Genomic DNA, 19717 nt, shown 5'->3' with positions numbered 1-19717 from the left:
TAAAAACTTGTTTTTTAATTAATAGGTTTCTACTATTCTGGCCAAGTCCACTTTGGAGAACCAGAATTGGAAAGCCACAACTCTTCCTACGGATTTCCTCTACGAGATTGATCATCTTGTCCAGCTGCATCTCAAACCAGGCACCAGGGTAAGGCTGCTCCGTGGTTCCTCCAGGCTGCTGCTGTCGAACGTGCTGATAACATGGGAGGCATCAGATGGTTGGCAGTGTGACCATCAGCCCGTGCCTTCAAGGAAAGGGAGAGCGCGAGGGGAGGGGAATGTGTTGGCCGGGGGCCGTCCCTTGGAGATGCAACAGGTGTAGCAAAGCTAAAGGGACTGCTTAGGGGATAGACACGCACTAAAGACTTGGAAATACTGGCAAGACTGCTGGGTGGCCGGTGAGGCCTATGTGCTGAAATGCTAGGGGGATAAACAGTCTTTCGTTGAGGTTTTTACAAGATGATAGTTATTTCTTGATTCTCTCACCTTCTCATTGAAGTTATGGATTCACTAGCCAGGCCACACTGCCTTCCTCATGGTCAAGGTGTAGACACAAGCCCCACTGTGACTTGTGGGGTAATGTGGGTGCCAAGCACCTGACCGTGCAGTCCTCAGGGAGTTCTCTGCTGCTGTGCAACCTTCCTGGGCTCCTAGGAGGCTCCTCTGTTCCGATGAGCATCTAGGCCATCAGGTGCTGGATCCCAGTGGCTGTTCACTTCATCTGCCCGTGGCTCTTCTGGCGATGCCGGTAGCAAGCGCAGGTCCCTGTTGCCAGAGTACCAGGCAGCGGCTCCTGCTAAGTTCTGTTTTATCTGGAACCTCTGCTCATTTGCATTCCTGGGTGTTCTGGTCTTGTGGTGTCATAGACACAAACTGTGTTCAGTTTCCTCTTCCTTATTTTGCCTGTTTCTCTACAGTGCCTTAATCATAATGCATACGGTTCCCTGAATTCACTATCTCTCATTGTGTTTTTATAAACCAACAAATTTATTTTTCTTTTTAATCTGTACTGTTAACAGAAATACTCTTACAAATGAAGAAAGGAATACGAAGTTGTAGCAGTAGTAGAAATGATGGCTGTGGTCAGTGTTGGTTAGATGCTAGCCCTGTCATCGTGTTCTAATGGGAAAATGGGGCCCTGCCGCAGAAGAGCAGGATGGTAGGACACTTCTACCAATCCTCGCCCAGCCTGGAGCTGCTCTCTGTGGCCGCAAGCCACCCCCTTCCCTCAAGCCCTTATCAGGAGAATTTGAAGACTGTGGCCTTAGGTGGGAATTTGCATATTCATTAGGTCATTACATTCCAGGGGTGGTGGTGGTGGTTTGTTTGTTTGTTTGTTTGTTTGTTTTTGAGTTATCTCTTACGGAAGAAAGAACTTCTGTTTCAGATTGTCCACAGGGTCAGAGTCACTGTGTGTGGTAGGGCAGCCAGGTAGCAGGAGCTGGAGATCCCTGTCCTTCCCGCAGAGCTACACAGGGAAAATGACTATTAAACTCTGGACACCCTGGAAACTAAACGCTGGATTAATAAGCACTGTTTGTCTCGAGACCATACAGATCAACCATCCAGTTTAATATCTTATAGGGGGATTCTAGTAGCAACCAGCTGATACACAAGGGGGTCACATCCCCTTCCTGAAACACTTCCTGTAGACTATGGACAATTTAGAGTGTGCCTGAAGGAGAGTATCCTAAATGGAGAGGGATTTAGAAATGGTGTCCTATGAGGAACTGTGGAAGAAAGAGGACTTTTCTTAAGTCAATAAATACCTATTGTTGAATATTATTTTTGGATTTGTATTATAAAAACATTGTGAGGGGGTTTTTTTTGGCTGCTTTTGGAATATATCGTTGTATTAAAATACTCAGTATGCTTTGTAAATTGTACATACCTTCAGCCTCATTTCCTCCACCCCAAAGACACACACCCCAAGTAAAAACCACTGGTCTAATGGCCAGCAAATATCTGAATGGCTGTGGTCACAGGCATTCCCAAAGAGGAGGCAGACTTGTTCCGTGAGGCTCTGGAAGGCAGAACAAGGGCTTGGGGGTGTAATGACAGGGCGAAGAGCTGGATGTTTCTCCGTACAGCTATGTAGGAGCAGTGATTGCCCCAGAAATGGAACAGGCTGTCTGTGAATTAAAATTTTGAGTGGGTTTTCTTTCAGAATTGTTTGAGTGGCAGCAAGTTGACTTCTTTTCAGATAGCTACAGGCACTTTTGTTTTTTAATGAACCCTTTTTCAAGTGAAGTTGTGTGCAGACCTAATTGCAAACCGGCTGCTCTGGTATATTTGGGATGGATGGAGTCTCCAAGCCTTGCTACCCTGGGGCTTGCTCTAGAACGGAGGGAGCCTCCTTCTCCCTCTGCCTGCCAGTCCACCTGCTTGTGCACGCGCTTGCTCTGTCTTTCTCTCTGTCAAATAAATAAATAAATAAAATCTTTACCAAAAAAAAAAACCCAAAAAACTAAGGTTATTATCCAACCTAGGTTAGAGCTGCTTTTCTAGAAATTGCTTTGTGCAGTTGTTCTTTTCTTCATTCTAGTTACTTAAGATGGCCCAAGGCCAGAGAGCAGGAACTGAACATTATGAAGAAATTGGAGACTATGATTACAACAACCCTAACGACACCTCCAACTTTTGCCCTGGATTACAGGTAAAAGGAGAGAAGAGCTCTGTCCTCTCTTGTAAGTGGAAGAGCCTTTCATGTACCCCATCCCTTCTCTTTCCTACATGGCGGAAGGCTGTAGGAAATTCTGAATCAGGTGGGGGCGTGTGGCTGCCTGCCCTGCCCCCCCAGGCATCAGGAAATGGAGCAAAGCTGAGGAAACAGCCAAAACCTTGGCCTGCTTTACCTCAAGCCCTGTATGTGGAAAGGGAATGGTCCTATTCCAATAAACCAGTCAATGTCTTTAGCGTTTGCAAAGCACTTATTTTGGCTATTTTGGGATTTCAGAGGAAAATACTCCTTGCTTTTAGGAGCTAATATTTTTGCCTAGGGAGACAGGACATATAGACATGTGACGATGGTGTGGTCCGAAAGGGAAAAGTCTATGCGGTAGCCTTGGGAGACTGGGCTTGTAGCTCTGATCTTGGTTCTTATGTTGTGAATTTATACAAGCCACTCCCCATCTTTAGATCTTGGTTTAGACTAAATAATCTCACTATTCCTTTTGTGAGTCCACTAATGAGATGGCAAATGTGAATAACAGAAAGGGGAAAAATATTAGGTCTCCTCTGTGTCCCTGTGGGGAGAGGGACAAGAACTGAAGAATAGTTTGTTCCCCTTATCATCTTCCTTGGAGGAGAGTAGGGTTGTTACCTTTTAGTGAAAATCCAGACTGATCTCTTGGCGAGTGCCTCTCACATTTTTAGGGGGTATAAGAATCACCCAGAGAGCCTGCTCAAAAACCAAGTCCTAGGCCCCAGCCCAGAGATCTGACCCATTCCTACTGGGCTTGGTGCAAGAATGACTTTTTCACAGCTCCCAGGCAGGACCTCTGTGCCAGCTGGTGACCCCTGGCACCTCTTATGCTCACATTGGGTAAGGCATGTTGGTCAGATCCCTGGTGTTTTGGAAATGCTTTCCATAAAATGAAATCTTAAATTGGCTAGAAGCTAAGAGGGACACTGACAGTTGTGATTATTCCTTTTAACTTGCTCTAGAGGTCTTAGTTAACAGATACCTTCCTCATAGGGTTTATGTGTAACAGGAAGATAACTGGAGACACCTTGAAGTCCATCCTAGGCTTGACTCACGTAATGAACTCTCAGATGCTTTACTTTTAATGCGTGAATACAGAGTCTTTTTCAAGGGTACTTCGAAGCCTCTCAGGCAGCTTCTGCCAAACTTGAAAATCTGTTTCCTTGCCCAGGCTGCTGACAGTGATTACGAAGAGTCGGATGACTTATTCGTGGGACCAGCTGGAACCTTTGACCTTACATCCTGCCAGCCACCTAAGACAGCACAAGAGAATGGTGTTGTGCCTGAAGTGCAAGGATTGGACATCACCACTTATGGGGAGTCGAATCTGGTAGCTGAGCCTCAGAAGGTAAAGATGAAAGCCAAGAATTATGTTAGATTGGTTGCCTGAGATCTATTTAATTTTCCTCCTATATGAGAGTCACACTGGTCTGGACTTGATTTTTTTTTTTCCTTTCTTGGTTTTAACCTGTTACTCTCCAGGTGGCTGACTCTTAAGTAGGGCCATGTTGAGAATGAGCTGATGGCTAATTAAGTTTGTGTGGAACTAGCCATCTCTTCAGAGATGGTGATAAACCATATGACTAGAGGCAAAGTGGTAAAGGATCTGAATGAAGGCTGCAGGCAGGGAAAATGGGTTTCTGTGCTGTTTGGGTGAGGCTAGCTATATAGCTCTAGAAAATCTTGGCCTGGGACGCCTGGCTGGTTCAGTCTGTGAAGCATGAGACTCTTGATCTCAGGGCTGTGAGTTCAAGCCCCATGTTGGATGTAGAGATTACTTAAAAATAAAATGTTTTTATTTATTTATTTATTTATTTATTTATTTATTTATTTATATTTATTTTAAAGATTTTATTTATTTATTTGACAGAGAGAGACAGCCAGCGAGAGAGGGAACACAAGCAGGGGGAGTGGGAGAGGAAGAAGCAGGCTCCCAGCGGAGGAGCCTGATGTGGGGCTTGATCCCGGATTGCTGGGATCATGCCTGAGCCGAAGGCAGACACTTAACGACTGAGCCACCCAGGTGCCCCTAAAATGTTTTTAAAAAAGAAAAAAAAAAGAAAGAAAATCTTGGCCAGATTCAATATGAAATGATCATGCATTAAGCATCTGTCCCATACCAGGTGACAGGCTTGGTGATTTCATAAATATTTGATTGACCTGTCTCTTTTACATTGGAATTCCAGGTTAGTCTTAATGTAGACTGCACTTGATCAACAAGAAATTTGATTGAAAGGAGGCACTCTGTTTTGGTATATCCAAAGGAAGCTCTGTGACTTCTTTGATAAGACTAAACCAGATTCTTTATTTAAACTCCGGACTTTTGATTTCACAATGGGTTGATGGGACATGTTTCTTTATTTGGCTTAATTTTACTTTGTCACATATCTATTTCAGGTAAATAAAATTGAAATTCATTATGCCAAGACTGCCAAAAGGATGGACATGAAGAAGCTGAAGCAGAGCATGTGGGGTTTGCTGACCAAGCTCTCCAAGCAAGCAGACACAGAGGTAACGTGTGCTGCTCACTCTCTAGGTGCCCAGTGTGTGGGAGCGGAATGGCTCGTGGTAAAGGCTACAATAGGGTGAATACAGAAAGCATTCATTCAGAAATACAAGGAAGATCTCACCCCTCTGAAAGTGAAATGAGCCAAGTATATGAACACGCAAGTCACACGAAAGGGGATACAGATGGTAGACTAGCTCATGGGATGTTATTCAGCCTTGCTGGTAATCACAAAATACAAATCAAAGCATTTCATACTGCTTTAAAGTAGCAGCTTTAGTAATTAAACAATTAAACAGAGTTGAGGAAAAATTTGGTGTACATATTCGTTGCTGTCCATTTAGGTTGATGAATGACGCTTTTGGAAAGCAAATGCTAACATCTCACGTGCCATAAAATGTTCAAACCCTTTGATATGTATTCTAAGTAGAAAAGTAGTAAAAAAAAAAAAAAAAATTATTTTGCTGTCAAATGGTCTCTTTCTCCTTCAGAACAAGATGAAATGTTGACTAACTCTTTCCAATTAAATGAACTTTCAGTTAACCAGAATCCTTCCATCCTCTCTTCTGGACCTCTTCTGCTCTGGCAATGTTCTGAGCTTTCTAAACTCAACCTGTTCTCTCAAACCTTCTCCTGCTGGCTAAGAAGTGAAAATCATGATTTGATTGAGGACCCTGAGTCGTGTAGTCATGGATATCAGATAAAGCTTCAGTCATATTCATAAGGTTTTATCAACTGAAACTGAATAGGATACAAATGTGCTTTTTAAGAAGTAGGAAAGGGGTTCTACTTAAACTTTGAATTTAAATGATTTATAGTACTTTTTCCTTCAGGGATTCTGGTTGATGAAGGATTTATTCTTTTTTTAAAAAATCCTTTATCATGAAAATATTCAAACAGCGCTCCTGGGTGGCTCAGTTGGTTAAGCATCTGACTCTTGATTTCGGCTCAGGCCATGGTCTCAGGGTCCTGGGTTTGAACCCCGAGTCAGGCTCCACCCTCCATGGGGAGTCTGCTTGAAGATTCTCTCTCTCTCTCTCTCCCTCTGCCCCTCTTCCCGCTTGTGCATGCTCTCTCACTCTCTCTCAAATAAATAAATTTTTTTTAAAAAAAGAAAGAACATATTCAAAAGTAAAGAGAGAATAGTATAGTGAACACCTACTTCCAGTCATTATCACTGTTTTATCTGTACTGTCCCCCATCCTGTCCTGTCACCCCATGCCTCTCACCGTATACACATTCTGGGTTATTTTAATGCAAATACCAAACACGATATCCTTTGATAACTGCTTGCCTGACAGATTATGGATTCTTTGCTGCTCTTGGTTGTGTAGCCCAGTTGAAGCTAAAAATCGTCATGGCTTTTGTTATTTCGGTTTTTTTTTTAGAGGAACCTAGAAGCCTCTTTGCAATTTTTCCTTTACTGGGATTATACTGGCCATTGACATTCACATTTAGCATAACTTGGCAGTCAGTCTCATGGTCCAGGGCTGAGGCACAGAGTCCCTTTATGGGTCCCTTTTCTTTAAGATGTAACTTAGAAAATGTTTTGGTTTCATTCAGATGTCAACTTTTCAGAGCTACAGCTTTGAAATTTATGTTGCTTTCTCAAAAGTGAACTGGCCCTACATGTCTGAATTCTCACTATCCTTCTTCTTTTAGACAAACCACAGTGAAAATGGAAAAGAAGAGGACGCGGGAAAGGTGGCTGAGGAGAAGACGCTCAGCGGGCTCACGAAGGACCTGCAGAAGAGGTGCGTGCCGGTGAGCGCGGGGGGCTCACCGCCCCTTCCTCTGAGCCCCGGCCGAGTGCTCTAGCCTGAGCCACTAGCGTGACAGACCCTCACCGGTCTGCTGTTTTAATACTTGTGGCAGTTCTGCCGTTTCTTCTTTACATTGAAAAATGGGTGAATATAGACCAACTTTAAACATGGCATAAAAAAAAAAAAGGCATTTTTCTGCACCATTGGCTGGAATGGAACAAGTGATATTTTATTTTCCAATAAGAAACTGGAAAAACCTGCTTATAAAATGCATCTGAAATATTTCTTTGTTTCTCATTAGGTTGTTCACTGGACATGTGTATTCATACTTGTTGAAAGAGCCTTTGTTCCTAGAACCGCAGTGACCTAGCTAAATACTTGCCTCTTTGTTTTTCAGCCTGCCTCCTCTCATGGCTCAGAACCTCTCTATACCTCTGGCCTTTGCCTGTCTCCTACATTTAGCCAATGAAAAGGTAGGTACATTGGATAAGCATGGGGGTATTCTTTATTAACAGCAATATTTGAGTTTTTTACCCGATCTTTCATGGGCATCTTAAATACAGTGACTTACACAGTACTTTCAACCCCAGAGGATTAACCAGGCACTTAGAAGTATTTTATTTTATTTTATTTATTTTTTTTTTTTTCAAAGATTTTATTTATTTATTTGACAGAGATAGAGACAGCCAGCGAGAGAGGGAACAGAAGCAGGAGGAGTGGGAGAGGAAGAAGCAGGCTCATAGCGGAAGAGCCTGATGTGGGGCTCGATCCCATAACGCCGGGATCACGCCCTGAGCCGAAGGCAGACGCCTAACCGCTGTGCCACCCAGGCGCCCCAGAAGTATTTTAGAAAAAGGCCATTTTCATTAGCAATGAAAAATATGAAAATAATGAGGAGAACCCAAATGGGAAAATTTAAGTGCTGAATTGCAATCTATCAGTTCCCAACTTCAAAACATAAAGTGCTTTGGTATCATGGGGTGTCAAAGGCTTTAAAGGCCAAATCCTGACAGTGCTGAAGTCAAGACACATGGCAACGTAGTGGAGAACAGAGAGGACAGATGAGGACAAAAGGAAGACAGATGTAGGAGGAGGGAATCGTAAGACATGGAGGCAGTGGCCAGCCAAGCTGGACCACCAAGAGCTGTGAACAAGGGCTTGGGACTAGAGTGTCACATCAGGGGGCAGTAGAAGTGCCAACTGAGACAGTGTGCCAGGCTCTGCAGGGTGCCACGCCAGCAGCAGAGCTGAGCAGCTGTGGCAGTTATTGGTGGAGCAGGCAGGGACCCATCTTGTCAAGAGTCTGTTGGTGCTGCCCGGGAGGCAGGCCAGCACACAGCCAGCAGCAAGAAGCCCGGACGTGGGGTACCACGTGAGACTTGATGATATCCTTTGTGTCCCCGGGCCCCTGGTCCCTAACGCAGATGTTGGCACTGAAGTAGAGTGTCACTAGCCCTCGCTGCTCTCGTGCACCACCGGTGTAGATTCTGCCCTCCCCCCTGCCCCGAGCTCAGAGGGGGCTCTTAGAGTGTGGCACCTGTCTGAACACCGACGTGTGGTTTGAGAGGATTGATCAGATTGTACTGGAATGCTGACAAAAACGGGGTGCTGTAGAAGTGCCCAGGATTTCCTGAGTGCCCACGTCTGACCTCTGGCCTCATGACGAAAGTGATGCGGTGATGACCGGCTCCGTTCCCCAGGTCTGCCTTTGACTGGACTGACTGCCAGGTGCAGAGGAGAGAGGGTCCCACGTAGGACGGCCTGTGCAGCTCAGCTGTCAGCCTCTCCAAAGTGGACCTACCACTGGGAGTCAGGGACCCCCTCTTCTAAGCTCGTGACCTCACTCAGGAAGAAGTAAGTGTCCATTTGGCAGAAGTTAGTTTTGATTTTGAGTGGGGAAGCAACGTGGAAGAGCCAGCGAGCCAGGGTAAGTGCTGGGTGTGTCCAGCCATGGGGCCGACTGCCGGGCCTAGGCATTCACAGCTGAGGCATGAGCAGAACAGCCCAATGTCACCCCTGTCAGGGAACACTTGTACTTCCAAGCCACTCTGGATGTTTGCTGACCCAGGAGCGCTGAATTCGTGTGGCTGCTGGATGGAAGGCAGGAAGCAGCAACAGGAGAGACAATGTGTCCCGTGCAGAAGTCATAAAGACAGGACTGGGGGCCATGCAACGCCATCCATGGTGGTGGGAGGTGGTAGTGAGAATGTCTTTGTGTCATTCCTGACAAAGCCTAAGTAATCTGATGTCAGAAGCAAACTACATGAAGAAAGAATAACTAGGAGACAAAAACGAATGAAAAGATAATATTATCATCCTGACAAGATATCCACAAGTGGCTCTCAGGAGGATCCCGCATCAGGGGAGGAGGGCATACAAGCCATCCATCTGTCTGACATTCTGAAGTGTGACTGCCTGATGGCCTGGAACCTCGTGCCATCCTTATGGACATAGATGCTGGGGAACTGTCCCACTGGGTGTGTTCTAGCAGGCTCCTAAAGCATGGGTGTCTCCGAAGCTCAGAAACCCTTATCTTGAGTCCAAATTAAGAATGTTACTGATTTCACTCAGTTGCACCAATCTGAGAATCAGTGTTGCCCTGGGCTGTGTGTCTCCACAGAAGCCTGCCTCTCCCCTGTGAGAGAGCAGCTTGATGGTCCTCACTTGGTTCCCAAGTAGACTGGGGCCAAGCAAACCCTGCTGAAAAGCATTAATGGTTTTGTGGCCTCGCTGGGGTGCATAATGCTCTGGCTTCAGCACGGCTCTGCTTCCCCCAACAGCGGGGCCAGGATTGTTCATTTTGCTGTGATCAAGTGTGTCTTTAGGGGCCCAGAGTGCTCAGCTTGAAGGATGGGGAGATGCACCAGTCCGGAACCACCGGGCTGAGCACTGAGGCCGTTACTGGGGCTTGGCTTTGGGCTATTTGAGAAAATTTGGCTGGTAACATTGGCCGTGTCAGTGACCACGATCATCTACAGGGACCTGCGGTAACTCAGAGCTTAGAGCCACCACGAGAAATCTCACAACACTTTTTTTTTTTTTTTAAAGATTTTATTTATTTGACAGAGAGAGACAGCCAGCGAGAGAGGGAACACAAGCAGGGGGAGTGGGAGAGGAAGAAGCAGGCTCATAGCAGAAGAACCTGATGTGGGGCTCGATCCCATAACACCGGGATCACGCCCCGAGCCGAAGGCAGACGCTTAACCGCTGTGCCACCCAGGCGCCCCTCACAACACTTAATACCAGAACATGACTCTTTTTGTGGCCTTTCTCCCAGTCTTTCACTCCCGTGCGGACCCTTCATCAGCCACTCTGGTAACGAGCTCCCCTGAGAAGCACGGCGTGATAGGGCTTGGGATGCGGTGCTGGACGCTGGGTCCTCGGTGCCAGCATGGTGCAGCTGATTAGCCAGACTTACACCCGACCCCGAGCCGCAGAAGTCACACTTGGGGCAGGTGTGATCGCAGCTCTCCATCGTTAGCAGTAGAGGAAGATGCACTAGCCAGGGCCGTGAGTCGTGCCTGTCCCTGGGGCCGAGGGAGGGGAGGTATGCTTGTGGTGAGCTTAGACGAGCAAGGCTTCAGACAGTTGTTGCGTGCTGAGGGAAAGAAGTGCCCCGGTTGGTGGGGAAGTCACGGGGTGGGAGTGGGGGTGTTCGGTGGAGGAAGGGCTGGGGGGGTAGGGAAAGGCCTGCGTAGATGGGAGAGAAGGGGCGCTGTCGTGGCCATCCCTAGGGCTGAGGTGATGGGGCAGTGAGGGGAGGGCCTGGAGAAGGCCACGCATGGACACGGCTAACAGGCATGTCTTGGGTCTCCTGGTGGCCATCCACTTCTCTCAGCTCCCGCCACAGCAAACAGCTTAGCTCTTGGGCCCTTTACAGAGAGAGGTTGTTTCAGGAACCAGTGCCAACGAAGTTTTGCTTTTTGCTTCTTTTCCCTGCAGGTGGCAAGGATTTGGAATTAGCTTTATCATACAAATTATATTTGTTGTAACGATTTTACTTACAATCATGGGACAAACCTCATTCTTTATAGTCATTCCCCTGTTACCTTGATTAGAATCTGTGTTACGATTCTTGTATTTTTAGTATGCTGAAGTTCATGTGTTTGGTCTTCCTTCAGAATCTAAAGCTGGAAGGAACCGAGGACCTTTCCGACATTCTGGTGAGGCAAGGGGATTGAGTTTGCCCGAGAAAAGTTGGCAGAAGGGGGCTCATCGCTTCTTCAGTGACCAGAACGTCTCCAGTCTGGGTGCTGCCGTGCCGCAGGCCTGTGGCAAGGCTGTAGCCCACTACCAAAGTGCCAGCTGTTTTGTCTGTTCTCTTCCCTTCTCTCCCTCCCAGTCTGGGAACTAACCCCCTGAAGTTCTGTCTTTGATTCAAGTTTTCTGCCCTGTGGTGACCACCTAGCAGGGACGAGCTGGTAAGGATACTGTTTTTGATTATGAAAACCTAGATCCAGACTTTGTATCCATGTCTAGTTTTTGTCTCCTAAGTTGATCTTTGTTGTTTTCCACACTTTTGTAGAAAATAATTTCCCAGCAGGCACTGGTTGTCTTTAAACAGCTATCTAAGCCATGTACATAAAATACATCATATGTGCACTTACAAATGTATATATATTGTGTATCCTTAAAATAAAATCATTCTGAATGATAATGCCCGCCAAAATATTTGAGTACATTCTAGGTAAGTTAGGGAGGGCTGAATGATAATGCCCACCAAAATATTTGAGTACATTCTAGGTAAGTTAGGGAGGGCTGGTCCTTTCCTTTAAGGGGGGGGATGCAGTCTTGTTAGCTAGACGATACCCACGTGCCACTAAAGGCAGCAAGCACTTAAGAGCTGAGAGGAATTGTCTTGTAGCAGAGTAGAGGAGAGAGAAACCACTGGTTGGAGGTCAGATTTCCAGATTGGGTCCCTTGGGCCTATGAATTCTGTGGAAAAGTGATGGTAGTAAAAATTGCTAGCCTTTGTTAAGTGACTACTAAGTACCACCTTCTGTGGATTACTTCACCTAGCCTTCTTAGCATCTCTGAGAGGAACATACTTTTATCACTCCCATTTTACAGAGAAATAGGTACTTCAAGGTAAAAGAACCTGCCTAAGGGCAGACAGCCTTCAGAGACTAACCTTGAACCAAGTAATATGCTTCTAAAGGCTTCGTTCTTAGCTCCTGTGTTATATGCTGCTCAGATCGTAGGCTCTGCTTGTAGATGTTCATCCAAGTAATTCTATCCTTGGCAGGTCCTGGGTCTCTGCCAGAGCACCCTGTCACCATTCAGTAGGTACACAGAGATCTTGGGTCAGAAGCAGTGACATATATAATTGGAGATCACTCTTGAGAATAAAGAACTTGCTTCTAAGCCAAAAACCACACAAAACAAAACACACACCCCAGGATGTGCTTCCCAAATTGTGTCTAAAATGTTACCTGCTCTGCTATATTGAGAGGGTAGACTTGTGAATATGCTTTAATGGAAGAGGGGGTGATGCCGAGTGAGGATCCATACCTGTCCTGCTGGGGCTGAGGCCTCCCACACCTTTCCCCATGCCGGGGAGTGCTGCTCCTCCCGCCCTGCTCTTACTCTCGGGAGTGCCACTAGCCAAGCTCGTGCCCTCTCTCAGTGCAACACACTTCTCTCTCATCCTCTTTCCCAGGGATGATTCTGTTCAGTAAAGCAAAGCAGAGCCTGTGTTCGCTCACGTGCACATCAGGTATACCAGATGCACTGTTCGTATCTGACCAGAGAAGCAGAGTTCTCTCTGGGCTCCACTGTCACCAAACTGTTTGCCTTGGATTCTTCTAACAGTCCTGAGTTCATCACATTTTATCGTTTTGGATAAAAATGATTTATGAAAGAAAAGGTTGGGGTTTCATTTGCATACCTTTGTAAGATTTCCACATGAGCATATCCTCAAATCAGGGAGGAAAAGAAAAACCTTTGTCAGATTAAATGGGACAGTATTGCATTCGTATCTCTGGCATAGGCTGTGTAGTGCCTCAGGGGGTTGATACCTCAACATTGTTCATTCTGGATTAAGTGTCTCTTCTGGTTTATGTTGTCCCTGCCCCATCTCTGCAATGATAATTCAGATAATTCACTGGAGCTGCAGTGGGGGGTGGTGGTGGTTGAATTTCCAATGAAGATAAACTTCCTTTGTCCTTTGGGAATGGCTGACTGGAAAGTTACCTTCTGGAGCTCTGCTAAGGAAGATTTTTTTTTTTTTAATTTCCCCAGGAAGGAAATAGAACAGTTCCCAAATTTCCCGCTTGTCAGGAAGCTCTGGGAGCAAGCTGTTCCAGATCTGAATCCAAGCGCAGAGTACTTTTTCATAACAGAAATCTTTTCACTAACATTAGAGATCGTTTTCCCTGGGTAAGGATGAGTGGGATTCACTTACAGCTGGGTTTTCCAAAGTGAAATCTGGTGACAGTTCCTGAGGAATTAAAAATACTACAGAACCAGAGAACAGGGAGGCCATTCCCTAGAAGGAAACACTAAGGAATCAGAGCTGCCCTCCTTCCTGCTGAAGGAGCGATCAGGACACAAAAACGTAATTGCAGGAGAGTGGGCACCCGAAGACGTAAAGATGAAAAGTGCCCCTGTGCCAGGAAGAAATGTGGCCAGTGTGGAAAAAGAAATGAAGTCAGTGGGGCTGAAATGCTCAGCTTCACCTGTAAATGTTCTTGGCAAAAACACTGGAGAACTGCTATGTCAAAAACCAGAAACCCCGTTCAGGAAAACGTCTCCTATTCCTACGGATAAACAAGAACACTGAATTCGGGATATTGCCTTATAAGTGTCCCTCTCTGTCTCCATCACCTCCTATATGGTAACGATGAGAGTTTCTGTAAAATAAAGGTGGGAGTTGTAACAGTGAGAGTCTAGTCAGGAGGCAGAAACCCGTAACATGAACAAAGAACTTATTACAAAGAACTGTTGACTAGGTGTGATGGGAATCTGAAGTATCAAGTAGCAACTGCGGGAAGCAACCATCCCCAGGGCGGGAAAACAAAATGAACAAAGAGGAAAACATCAAAAAGATTTCAAGAGGGCAGAAACTGCCCCTTGAGGAGGGGAGCCGCTCAGCTGGTGGGGGCGTCTGACGAGGGACACGGTGTAGCTGGTTCTGCGCACGCGCGCTGGAAGATCTACAACCTGCGGCTCTGGGAGGGAACGGCCCCTGCCCACACGAAGAAGTGCCGCTGGGGGGCGCTCACGAGCTCAGGAGGCAGACAGAAAGGAGCAAGTCCTTTTTTCTCCAGCCCTGCAGTCTCCTTCACGTGCCTCCCCTTGACATAACCTACATGGGAGTGGCTGGCAGAGCAGAATGTGGTTTGCAAGGTGGCCAGAATAGAAGGGTTTGGAGCTGAGAGATGATTACTTCATAGCCGGCACAGGGTAGGTCTCATCTCTAAGTATTCTAGAATCCTTCCTTACTGTTTTTATTTGAAATAGTGTTTATTTATATTTGTTCACCTATTTTCAGTGAGATGCAGGTATATGTTCAACTGACTCTGAAGGTGAGGCCAGGGAGGCCTTGAGGAAGAGACGGCGTCCCATCTGCCTTGGAAGGGTCAAGACTGGCCACAGGTGTTCCCAGCTGACAAAGGAGCAAAGGCGTGGAGTGAGGGATGTACAAGCATGGCGGGGGCTATAGAGACTGAAGGGTAAAACAGAAGAAATCTCCCCAAATTAGAGTGAAAATGCCAAGGGCTAGAAGAGAGTGGAGAGAAATTATAACGGTTGCCAAGTAGATCCCACATACGACAAATCAGGGGGCCCAGAAAGAACAGAGAAAATGGAGAGGGGAAAATCGTGCCGAAGAAGGGATAAAGCCTGTATCCCATAGCTGGAGGACATGAGTTTTCAGACAGACTGAGTGTCCAGCACATGGATGAAAATGAACTGACAGCAAGGTACCTTATCATAAAGTTTCAGAACATTCAGAGGATTCCATAAGCTTCAGGACAGAAACAGGTCACACACACAGGATCAGGAAGTGGGGTGTCAGACTTCTCAGCATTGCACTAGAAGCAAGAAGATAAATGGTTTCCGAATCTAGAATTTTATACTTAGCCAAACTACCAAACAAGTGTGAGAGTAGAAGAAAGAGTTTGGGCCATGCAACATTTTTAAAAACGACAATGAAATCCCCTCACATGTACCCCTTTCCAAGAAGCTATACTGGTCCATACCACGACCCTGCTAGATGCCTAACTGCCCTGAACCCTTCCAGGCCTCCTTTGTGGCCTCGCCCACCCACGGCCTGCAGTAGCCCCAGAGACGCTCAGGCGAGCCGAGGCCAGCGTCGGATGCAGGCATTCTGCTCTGTCTGACCTCCTGGTGCCCTCATCTATTGGAACCATATCGCCCTCTCTTTGACGGCACGGGATGTGCTTGCTACTCATTTTCTCAAAACTGAGCCATATATTGTTTCGAGATCATACATAAGGAGTAAGACTATGAAGAAAAGCAAGGGCCTGGCTAATACAAAAGTCAGAGAAGTGGTTATCTCTGGTGGGGAGACGGGGAGAAGAGCAACTGGCGAGGACCCCCAAGGGGCTTCTGAGGTACTGGTGTGATAGGCACACTTGTGTGGGCTTTCTTTTCCTATTTCCTTGGCACATTGGTCTCGGGCAGGAATTAGCATTCTGAGCCTTCACTGAGCCTGCTCGCCGCTGCTGGTGTCTGCCCCCAGAAGAGCTTACATTTGGCCAGCCTCCTCTCACGGGCCCAGTCACAAGTGCATGACAAGTACTGCGTCCATGCTCGTCGGCTTTTTTAAAAAGTTCGTTGGATACACAGTTAAGAAGGCTACGGGGCCTCAGGAAAAAATGACGGGGCTTGGATTTGGATTTCATCCCAGCTGGCAGTCTGGGGCATGGGAAGATTAGTGGGCAGAGACTTGGAGCTGTCAAGAGGAAAGGAAATCAGGGCCCAGGTAGGAAGGTGGGCAGGGGCGCAGTAAGGCAGTGCAGATATGGCCTGTTTGTTTTCTTTTTTTTCGTTCTCTCTTTTCTTCTTTGTTTCTTTTATTTATTTTAAAGTTTATTTAAGTAATCTCTATGCCCAACAAGAGGCTCGAACTCACAACCCCAAGATCAAGAGTCACATGCTCTTCTGAATGACCCAGCCAGCTGCCCCTGTTTTTTTCTTTTAAAAGTTCTATTCTGCAATGGAAATTGGAGGGAATGGGATAGTAGGGAGGGGGAAGCCTAAGAGAGGAGCTGCCCAGTACAAGTAGGAGACTCAGCTTGTTACAACCGTCTGTCCTCCATCTGTGGAGGAAGCCAGTCCTTGAAACTGCAAGCCACCAGCTGCCTCGTTAGGAATGGACCCATCACAGAACCAGCATGAGCTGCACCATGACCTGTGACTGTCTTTACAAGGAGTCTGCATTATATATAGTTAGGACATTATTCCATTTCTCAACAAGCATGTGGCAACCTACACACCAAAATGTGTCCTCAGGAGACCCTGCAAGTCAGTCACCTGGTGAGGTCACATACTTAGCCTAACAACGTGGCCCCAACACACAACATTCTGGCACAGCCACCCAACCTACAGCCATGCTACTGGATACGCCTAGGCCTGGCAAACTGTCATCTTCCATGTGAGGGCTGGAATTTGGAGAAGAGCCAGCAGCCATTCAGAACCAAGTTTTGGGTGGAAGGGCCATCAGGTAAGACCATTTATAATAAGAAAGCAAGGGTATGACAAAGAATGAGACAGTTTTCCTGTGTTCGATCACAGACTGCCCCAGACCCAAAGTACTTCATAAATGCTTTTGGGAAATGCAGCTCTGTCAGACAGTCCTTTACCCTTACTATTCCTGGCGGAGTTCTAGGTGCCCAGCGCTCCTAAGGAGCAGGTAAAACTATCTCCTTTCAACAGGTGATGCACACGAGGCACTAAAAATCGACCTAAGATTGCACAGCTAGGAAGGGGTGAAGCTGGGATTTGAACCCCAGCAGCCTGACACAAGAGTCCATGCTTTTAATCACCACATCAAACTGCCTCTTGGTTAATACAAGGGCATTGCCTCCTAGGACGAAGACCTGAAAGGGAGCAAAGCCTGTTTAGAGACGTACACCAGATGAATTTAGAAAGTCAATTTCATCACTACACGGTTAAATCTTAAACATTCCTCCGCATAGATTGTGTCTTGTTTGCCAGTGTAGCCCTGGAACCTAGTGTGATGACAGGCACAGAGGAGACAATAAAATTTTGCTAAATGAAGAAGTGAAGGAATGGAGTAGTTCGGAAATGTGCATGACTGGGTGAACTGATGTTCTAGGCAAATGGAGAGGGAACTACCATCTACTGAATCCCTTCTCCACGTAGGACATTGTGTTTACTGGGGTCATTCAACTCAGTCTGACTCGCACTCTATGTGAATGTCCAATCCTAGATGAGGAAGCATTTCACCACCTAGTACGTAAGTTGCCAGGGGCTTTTTGGTGAGCCAGAATTCCTCTGCAACCCCAAGAGTTCCGGCAACCTAAGGGCTTCCTGGTCACACCAGAAACAATCACCAAGTCCCTCTGAATTTTGCTCACCTTTTTTTTTTTTAAAGATTTTATTTATTTATTCGACGGAGATAGAGACAGCCAGTGAGAGAGGAAACACAAGCAGGGGGAGTTGGAGAGGAAGAAGCAGGCTCATAGCAGAGGAGCCTGATGTGGGGCTCGATCCCATAACGCCGGGATCACGCCCTGAGCGGAAGGCAGACGCTTAACCGCTGTGCCACCCAGGCGCCCCAAATTTTGCTCACCTTTCTAACATTCCATTACCCCTGCCTGTGGTACCCCCATCAGGCACACCTCATCTCGTGCTCTGTCTCCTTCAATAGGCTCCCAGCTGTACTCCCTGTCTCTGGTCCCCCCTACACCCCACTCTCCCACCTACACCTTACGTAGCACTAGGAGAATCACCTTCCTCATGCCCAGCTCTGTGAGGAAGCCCCTGTACAGAGGGTCTGGAATGAGACAGCCTAGCTTTGAGGCAGGTGAGGCCAGGCAAGTCAGTTATCTTCTCTGGGCCTCGATTTCTTCATTGCTAAAATGGGGGAAATAAATATATTTAACAGGGCTTTATGGGGATTAAATGATATCGTGTATGCTAAAGTGGCACTTTGCAAATGCTTGCCACGTGATAAATAGTAACTTTTTGCTTAGTCTAGATGTTAATCCCTCTAATCAAACACCTCCTATAAAGCTGCAAAAAACAAACACCCCCCCCAACCACAAATCTGTATGGCTTCCTACTGTCTCCCAGAATAAAGTAAAAACTCTTTATAACGGCGTTATGTTTTCAAGAGATTCTAAATTTTATCTATCCCGAATTATATTACATTGTTCCACTCCTTACATTTGCCCTTCACTCAACTGAATTGAGTTCCTTACAGTTCCTCGGACATGTCTTTGTCTTCCCACTTTCATACTTTGCTTCTTCTGCATTCCCTTGAAATCTGCCCCACTCCTTGGTTCTACTGAAATCCTAGACATCTGTGGCGCCTGGGTGGCTCAGTGATTAAGCGTCTGCCTTCAGCTCAGGGCGTGATCCTGGCGTTCTGGGATTGAGCCCCGCATCAGGCTCCTCGCTGGGAGCCTGCTTCTTCCTCTCCCACTCCCCCTGCTTGTGTTCCCTCTCTCACTGGTTGTGTCTCCCCCTCTGTTAAATAAATAAATAAAATCTTAAAAAAAAAAAAAAAAGAAAAATCCTAGACATCCTTTACAACTGTAACTCTTGCTCTTTCTCCGCTATCAATTGACTTCTCTGATCTCCCACAGCGCCCCCTTGTGGCACTTACTGCACAGTTTTTTTTTTTTTTTTTAAGAAGTTAGACGTTTATTGAATACACTGCAACTGAGCAGGCGGCAGGACACAAAGGAGAGACTGTCAGCCAGAGGCAGTGCTGGGGGCTGTGGTTAAGGGGGGAAGGTGAGGACGTATGGGAACGCATGGAATTTTCCTTTTTTGGTAACTTACAGTTTTTTTTAATTAAGAATTTTTTAAAGTGTTTGAGAAAAAGAGAGAGCACGTACATGGTGGAGGACTTGAGTCTACCTTGAGTAGACTCCTCGCTGAGCAGGGAGCCTGATGTGGGGATGGATCTCACAACCCTGAGATCATGACCTGAGCCGAAACCAAGAGTTGGACGCTTAACTAACTGAGCCATCCAGATGCCCCCACTCGGTTTTTTAGTTGCAGTTACTGGTACGTTTCACGTATACTCTAAGTCTATAACTTCTCAAGGGTTCTAGCTGCTATCTTGTTTTTCTCTGAGTCCCTAAAAGTGCTCACAAAGTTGTGCACATATAATAGAGAGGTTACTAAATGAAATGACAGGGCTTAAGGTATAGGAATGCAGGCCCCAGGAGCCTGGGTAACCCTGTGTACTGGCACTAGGGATAAGTGAATTCTGAATCTCTGGAGAGAAGCAGCACAATGGGGCACACACGGACTGGAAGAAAGTTAAAGCTGAACCCAACTTGCTGATGAACGTCCCCCACCAAGGGTCTGTGCTTGTCAGGGTGCTCCTGGGTCCTTCAGCTTCCTGGGGATAATCCTGTTAAAATTAAAAAAAAGAAACAAACAAAAAACACCTTCACTGAGATATAATTTATATACCGTATGATTCTTCCACTTATAATGTATGATTCAGGGGCATCTGGGTGGCTTAGTCGGTTAAGTGGCTGCCTTCAGCTCAGGTCATGATCTCAGGGTCCTTAGATG

At 46.4% G+C, this 19717-nt stretch overlaps 1 protein-coding gene across 2 annotated transcripts in view; it reads left to right on the top strand.

Moving 5' to 3' along the window:
- The window catches only part of NCAPH (non-SMC condensin I complex subunit H), a 33830-nt gene extending 22200 nt beyond the window's left edge, over window positions 1–11630 (top strand). Inside the window, exons 12-18 of one of the 2 annotated variants that reach the window (XM_026479821.4) lie at window positions 26–148; window positions 2546–2656; window positions 3876–4052; window positions 5102–5215; window positions 6873–6964; window positions 7371–7446; window positions 11095–11630. In XM_026479821.4, coding sequence (XP_026335606.2) covers window positions 26–148; window positions 2546–2656; window positions 3876–4052; window positions 5102–5215; window positions 6873–6964; window positions 7371–7446; window positions 11095–11154 — 753 coding nt within the window. In that variant the 3' untranslated portion in view covers window positions 11155–11630. Of the gene's footprint in view, window positions 1–25; window positions 149–2545; window positions 2657–3875; window positions 4053–5101; window positions 5216–6872; window positions 6975–7370; window positions 7447–11094 lie in introns of both variants that reach the window. The other variant, XM_057309237.1, reaches the window with a different exon arrangement.
- Window positions 11631–19717: the final 8087 nt, after the last annotated feature.

This window comes from Ursus arctos, unplaced genomic scaffold, assembly GCF_023065955.2.
Source record: "Ursus arctos isolate Adak ecotype North America unplaced genomic scaffold, UrsArc2.0 scaffold_8, whole genome shotgun sequence".
NCBI lineage: Eukaryota > Metazoa > Chordata > Mammalia > Carnivora > Ursidae > Ursus > Ursus arctos.
This window is presented reverse-complemented; position numbering and strand designations above follow the sequence as displayed.